The sequence below is a fragment of the Dipodomys ordii genome, unplaced genomic scaffold (genome assembly GCF_000151885.1).
Source record: "Dipodomys ordii isolate 6190 unplaced genomic scaffold, Dord_2.0 Scaffold104, whole genome shotgun sequence".
Taxonomy (NCBI): Eukaryota; Metazoa; Chordata; class Mammalia; order Rodentia; family Heteromyidae; genus Dipodomys; species Dipodomys ordii.
The window spans coordinates 3,728,467-3,735,326 of NW_012267320.1; the positions used below are offsets into that span (position 1 = coordinate 3,728,467).

General features: G+C 51.4%; 1 protein-coding gene across 1 annotated transcript; it reads right to left on the minus strand.

Moving 5' to 3' along the window:
- Positions 1-3,732: 3,732 nt before the first annotated feature.
- Positions 3,733-4,560, minus strand: Olig1 (oligodendrocyte transcription factor 1). Its single transcript, XM_013027486.1, has one exon. It carries the CDS (start codon positions 4,525-4,527, stop codon positions 3,733-3,735), a length of 795 nt encoding a protein of 264 aa, XP_012882940.1. The 5' UTR covers positions 4,528-4,560.
- Positions 4,561-6,860: the final 2,300 nt, after the last annotated feature.

The following is a 6,860-nucleotide window of genomic DNA, read 5'->3' on the forward strand; positions in this document are numbered from 1 at the left end:
TTCTGGCTTTTTCTGCTTATGTGGTGCTGAGGAATCGAACCCAGGGCCTCAGGCATGCAAGGCAAGCACTCTACCACTGAGCCACCTTCCCAGCCCCTCCACTTCTGGCTTTTTGCTGGTTAATTGAAGAAAAGAGTCTTATGGATTTTCTTGCCCAAGCTAGCTTCACACCGTGATCCTCAGATCTCAGCCTCCATAGTAGCCAGGATGAGAGGCATGAGCTGCCAGCGCCTGGCTCTAAGGCTATATATCTTTTGAAGGAAATATATTCTCTCCATTGCTGTACTGCATGCCATGGTAAATCAAAGCATCCATCTCTTGGCTCTTCCCAACCGTCATGTTGCTCTTGGTATCTTGTTTGTAAAATATGGTGGCATGGTAGAAAGGCAATCTCATTCTGATTGGCTTCTAATGGAAGGTTCTGGTCTAGCTAGCAGGCTGAAGTTCTGAGTATTGGCTCTCTACTTGCAGCCAGTCTCAACCTTCATACCTAGGCAATCAGCAAAGATGAAGGTCCATAAACAAACTGGGTAGGCAACATAGAAGCACCATGGCTTCAAACCTGCACTTAAGATGGGTAAACTGTTTTCCATGCTTGAGGCTAACCTCTTCCTTGTTGGGACTACTTACCTTCTAAATTACATGGCTGAGAGGTTATATTTTCATCCCTGCTATGATCAGTTTCTCATGAAGAACACTGTAAATAGGCCATCACGTTGGGTTTTGTGCATCCCGTAGTGCATTTAACCTGCTCCTTTTTTTTTTTTTCTGACTGCTCACCTGGTCTCTAAACACATATAGTAACATTTCTCAGACTGAGCGTTTTTCCTCTAATTGCTAGGATGGCACATTAGCAGTGAAGCCTACAATACCTTTCTCATGGGCACTGCCTGACATCTTTCCTGTATTCTCATCCTCTTCAAAGACCAATTAATCAGTTTCTTTCTGTATAAAGCCCACTGCAACAAAAGGGAGGTGGGTGAGTCACTAGCTCCCTTGGTAGCATGCCAGAACATAGCTGCTGTTACAAAGCTGCAACGCTTGCCTGCCCAGTTCACTACCATAGTGTGTTGAGAGATTTGCCCAGTATATCACTGACGCTATATATAACCACCTCTGTCTCTTTTATCTTATAGGACTCCTGATGTAGCTTTAATATATATATATATATATATTTCTTACAAGGAGCGTATCTTGCTTGGTATAATGGCCAATCAGATATTATATCCTTGCAGACAATGGAATGGTGCCCAGAACACTGGGTGTCTTGGGGAAAACCATTTATAATCTTTGTGGGTTCTGGAAGCATGTTAAGGTGTGATTTTCTCATGTGTCATATTACTTTTCCCACAGGTGCATTTGTTGGTTCTGGTTCCGATTTTCAAGGAGAGTAAGAAGAGAGATGACACTGCCACTTTTCTGCTCTGCAGGGGTTTTTTGTTTTTTGTTGTTGTTTTTTTTGAGTGATTTAGGAATGCTAGTGCTACCTATTTGCTAGCCTGAGAAGAAATGTCTTATTTCTAACCTAGCAATGAAGTTTTATTCCCATGGAGTCCTTGAGTTGGTTTGGTTTTGTGGATGTTGACTTTTCCTTGGGTTCCTTGTGAAGGAGAGGCCATGAAGAAAAGACCAAAAGGGAAGTGGTTGTAAAAGCAGGTGATAAAACCAGGTGATGGTGGCTCATGCCTATCATCCTAGTATTCAGGAGGCTGAGATATGAGGATTGAAGTGTGAAGCCAGCTTAGGTAGAAAAATCTGTGAGACTCTTTTCAGCAATTAACCAGTAAGAAGCCAGAAATGAAGGAGTGCTAGCCATGAGATGGAAAACAAGAGCAAGAGAGCTTGAGGCAAGCAGAAAAGTCTGAGACACTTACTTTCAATTAAACATCAAAAAGCATGCTATGAAGCTGTGGCTCAAGTGGTTGTGCTACCACTTGAAAAAGCCAAGGCGGGGAGCGATGCAAGGCCCTGAGATCAAGCCCCAGTGCTGGTACAAAAACAAACAACAACCACAACACAATTAAAAACCAACATCTGCTAGGGGTAGTGTGAGGTCTACGGGTGTGTGGTGGTATTTTAGCCTCTGTCTACTAAGATAGAAAAATGTACTTCTGAGAAGGATGTGGAGACTGAGGAAAACAATAAACATGTACTGCTTCCTTCACTCATTCTTCACTGGAGCTGTAGTCAAAATGGACCCATTCCCAGAGCTGGGTGAAGATCTCATCCTGGAGCTGCATCTGGGGGGGGGGGCGCTTAGCACTCCTCCCATGTCCAGCTGTGTCTGAACTTCAACTATGGTGCCTGGTCTTGGGCTGTTTTAACAAATTCAGGAAGTCCAGTTTTTCCATGGGAAGCCTGACTTTCCACTCTGAATGTTTTGAATCCACCAAGATCCGGGAGAATTTTTATTTAACAAAGGCGATGGGGGAAAAAAATAGTCAAAACATTGACTTGACATGATTTATTCTGTTGAGGCTGTAGAGTTCTAGGGGACAGAGTTAAGAGTTTAAACCAAATGCCAGTGAACGGGAGGCTCCTATCCACAACCCAAATCCCTTGCAACTTAACAAACAAAACTCAACGCGAGATGACGAAACATCCTAAAATATCATCTTGGGTGATTTGTTAACGCCACAGCAAACCCAGACGGGTCTTTTTAGGTTGTCAAGAGAGGGGCAGCCTGCGGGGCGCGCTGGTGCGGGAAGGGCGCGCGGGGGGGGGGGCAGCGCGCAGAGCCGCGTCCCGCCTGCACCGCAGCTGGGCCCGCCGCGGAGCGGCGGCCGATCCGCGCTCGCGATCCACCAGCGCGTGGCTTGTTTGGTTGGTTTTTAATGAGAACGTTTATTAGTGAGCTTCACAAGTCCGCAACTACGAAAAGCCTGGTTACCTGGTTTAGTCAAACGAGAACACCGATGGCGCGAAAAGAGGCTGGATTTATTTCCTAACGAAGGCTTCCGCGTGGAGAAGACGCGACGAAAGGTGACCCTAAGTTCGAAGCTGCCTTTCTAAGAAGTCCCCAGGAATCGAGTGAAAATACGCCCCGCCACACCAAACCAAACCGGGTTAGGCGAGTCTCAAAAAAAAAAAAAAACCCAGCATTTTAACAAGAACAACATCAAAAAAAAGAAATTTAAAAAAAAAGTAAAGGAAAAGGCAGAGTGACCCCCCCCCCCCAAGCCCGCACGCGGGGCCTCGGTGCGCACCGCCGACGGCTCCTCCTCCGTTTCTGCTGACCGAGGTTGGCTGGTGGGAGTGAAGGTGCCTGTGGTTTCTGGCCATCGTCCCATTTTCCCCTCTCGTCGGCTCCGGGGGAAAGCTGTACCCCCCACCTCCCGCCCCGTGGGAAAGCCCGGGGCTCCGGGGCGGTCGCGCTCGGCCCGGCCTCCAGCGGCGCCCCGCAAGGCTCCCGAAATCCCTACTCCGAGCACCGCGCGCGGCGCACGCACACAGTGCCGGGGCACCGAGCGCCGGTGCGGAGCGGCCCTTTCTGTCCTAAGCAGGTGCGATCGCCCTAGGACTCGAACCCCGTTCCGATCGCTCTGATTTCCCGAGAGTGGGGCGCAGGGAGCAGGCGCCCCTCAGTCCCTTCTGCCAGGCGAGAAGGCTCAAAACGCACGGCAGGCTTGAGCCTAACTCTCCCTGGACTCCGGGTGCTGGGGAGCGGAGACGCTCTGGGTGCCAGATGGTCCGGCCAAGGGTGCGCCCCGCCCCGGGCCCCCGGGGCCGCCTTCACTTGGAGAACTGAGCCTGCACAGCCGCCAGGCCCAAGCCGGCGGGGACCAGGTGCGGGAACTTGCACACGGCGCAGGTGCAAAGGCCAGAGCCTGCCGCACCACCTCCGGGGAGCGAGAACTGGCCGCACGGTGGCTCGTCGAGCGCCAAGGATAGGTACTTGGCCGGGCGCAGCGCGTCGGGAGGCCCCACGGCCCCGGGGGCCAGCAGCACGGAGCCGGGCGCGGCGGCGAGCAGGGGCAGGCCGGCCAGGAGCAGGCGCGGCGCGGCGGGCCCCGCGCCCTCGCCCAGCGCGCGGCGCAGCTCCTGCAGCGAGCTGCCCAGCAGCAGGATGTAGTTGCGGGCGAGCAGCAGCGTGGCGATCTTGGAGAGCTTGCGGCCCGGCGCGCCCTGGCAGTGCGCCGCGGAGTAGGGCAGGATGACCTCGCGCAGCGCGTCCATGGCCAGGTTCAGGTCCTGCATGCGCTTCCGCTCGCGGCTGTTGATCTTGCGTCGCAGCTGCTGCTGCTGCTCCTCTTTCGGGTCCGCTCGGGCTCCGCCGCACGCGTGCGCGCCAGATCCCGTGCGGGGCAGCTCGGCGGGCGCCTCTGGTTTCTCGCGCGCAGCCTTGGGGAGGAGGGGCGCCGTCATGGAAGAGGAAGAGGAGGAGGAGGAAGTGGAGGAGGAAGGAGGCTGCCGGTAGCCCACCAGTTCGTACAGGGAGGCCCCGATCTGCAGGTCTCCAGGCCGCTGCGGCCGTAGCATGGTCGGGGGGACCGCGTTCACGCGAGCCTCGGAAATCGCATAGTACATCTGGGGGCGGGGGACGGTAGGGGCGGCCGACGGCGCCCTTTAGGAACGCCCTGGGGTGGGCCCGTCGCAAGCCACCCCTCCCCGTGGACCTGGTAGCGGGTGGTGGGACCGCAATCCGTGCCCGACGCCTTTAAACCCGGCTTGGGAACCTGCGGGGGACTGCGCTTGGCGGGGCGCAGCCAATGGGAGCGCGCGGCCGTGCGCGGGCGTGTGCTCATTGGCTGCGAGCGCCTGGGCCGGAGCGGAGGGGCCTGGGGCTCAGCTTTAGAAAGTTATTGTGGGCGCGGGCGCCAGGGTTTCTGGACTGGTTGGAGGGGGGCGTCTTTGGGGTTACATTGAGGCTGTTCCACAAGCACTGCTTGCGTTAGTTAGGCTAAAATGCCTTTACCTCCCTCAACCCTCTACTGCCTCTTTTCCTTTAAACACACGTATATATGCAAAAGACACTTTCCTAACGGAAAGTTATCAGCGTCGTCGCTTTTCAGAGTAAAGTTCAGTTGTGTGAGGACTGTGCATCACTTAATGGTACAGCCCATCATCACAATACTTGCATCTTGGGGGAAAAAAAACCCAAAACGGAAACTGGCCATTCAACCACTCCCCAGGGCCTGACCACCCACCCTCTCTGTCGTCGTGTCTCCATGAAGTAATGTTGCCCTAGGTACCTGTCTAGGTAGAATTCTACAGTATTTGTCTTCGGGTGACTGGCATATTTCAGCCAGTGTGTCTTTAAACTTCATCCAACGGAATGTGGCTGGTTTCTGAATTGCCCTTTGCTTTAGGGCTGAATAATGACTGCATTTTCTGCATCCACCCATTCATGGATGGCCACTTTCCTGGCTCCTACCTTTTGGCTATGGTGACTCTGTTGCTCTTGTGTAAGACGTGGTTTTTAAGTATGTATGTCAGAGTATGTCAGAGAATTTCTGGACTAAATGACAGTAGCACTAGGAGATGATTTTTCCTTACTTGCCATTCTCATCCCCTATTTTTCTGACTGAAAGGTCTTTGGGAGGCTAAGAGCTTTTAGGGTTGGAGTTCTTCACCCCTCCTGAGGTGTGTTCGCTTGACTTTTGCTTAAGCAAAACCAAGTTTCTCAAAAGGTGCCGTCTTATCAGAAACAAAATCGAACCAAAACATTCACAGAATCTTATCTGGTGAGGATAGGACTGAATCTCTTCTCCAAATGAAGCAGCATTTCTTAGTGGCTGTGCACTTTCTTCCCCAGGATGAATGACACTACTTCATCTTGTCATCACAGGACAACAAAATGTTCTGGGGAAGAAACTTTCGGTAATTAAACTTCTAACATTCCATACGGCAGCCACCAGTCACAAGTGATTATTTAGATGTAAATTAATTAAAAAGAAGTTTAAAATGTAGATCTCTCTGGGCACCGGTGGCTCATGCCTGGAATCCTAACTACTCAGAAAGCTGAGATCTGAGGATTTTTGTTCAAAGTGAGACTGGGCAGTCTGTGACTCAAGTGGTAGAGCTCTAACTTAGAACAAAAAAAAAAAAAGGTAAGGGGCAACCCTGAGTTCAAGACCCAGTACTGGTACACATATAGAAAGTAGATCTCTCTGGGCACTGGTGGTTTACTCCTGTAATCCTAGCTACTTAGGAGGCTGAGATCTGAGTATCTTGGTTCAAAGCCAGCCCTGGCAGGAAAAGTCTGTGAGACTCTAATTTCCAATAAACTACACCCCCCCCAAAAAAAGCCAGAAGTGGAGTTTTGGCTCAAGTGTTAGAGTGCTAACTAGCCTTGAGCAAAAGAAGTTCAGAGACAGCACCCAGTCTCTGAGTTCAAGCCCCAGGACCAGTTTTTGTATTTGTTTTAAGATCTCCAGTTGTGTTAACGTTGCATAGTAGTGACAGGTACACTGGGTGCATCACTGGATGATGGGACTGTAGGTCATATCCATTGTGGCACAAAGTTCTATTCAATGACACGGATCTAGAGTAGGAGAACGGAACTGATCTTCTTCCACCTTGGTGCTCTTGATATAAGACAAAGGAAGCTGTAAGAAGGCCTGTCCACCACAAGAACTAAGCTCTGCGCTAGCAGCCCCATTGGCTGTGCTTGCAGGTTTTAAAGCTATTCTGTTCTCATTTTCTTCCATTGATATTCACCCCAAAATGCCACTCTGGTTTCTGCTTCTAACTCCAGCTGCTCTGGGGACATCCTGCCACACCTCAGGTTCTACCACATGATGAGCTCTGGAGCTTGCCCACCTCCCTCAAGCCTTCGTTATGCCTGGCATCCATTGAGAAAGCATTTCTCCTTAGCCTGGACTGTCTTGCAGGAACAGCATCTCTGAATTCATCTGAAA

Bases quoted from the DNA above. Each gene is read 5' to 3' on its own strand.
- Olig1 (XM_013027486.1), bottom strand. From the start codon at position 4,527: ATGTACTATGCGATTTCCGAGGCTCGCGTGAACGCGGTCCCCCCGACC.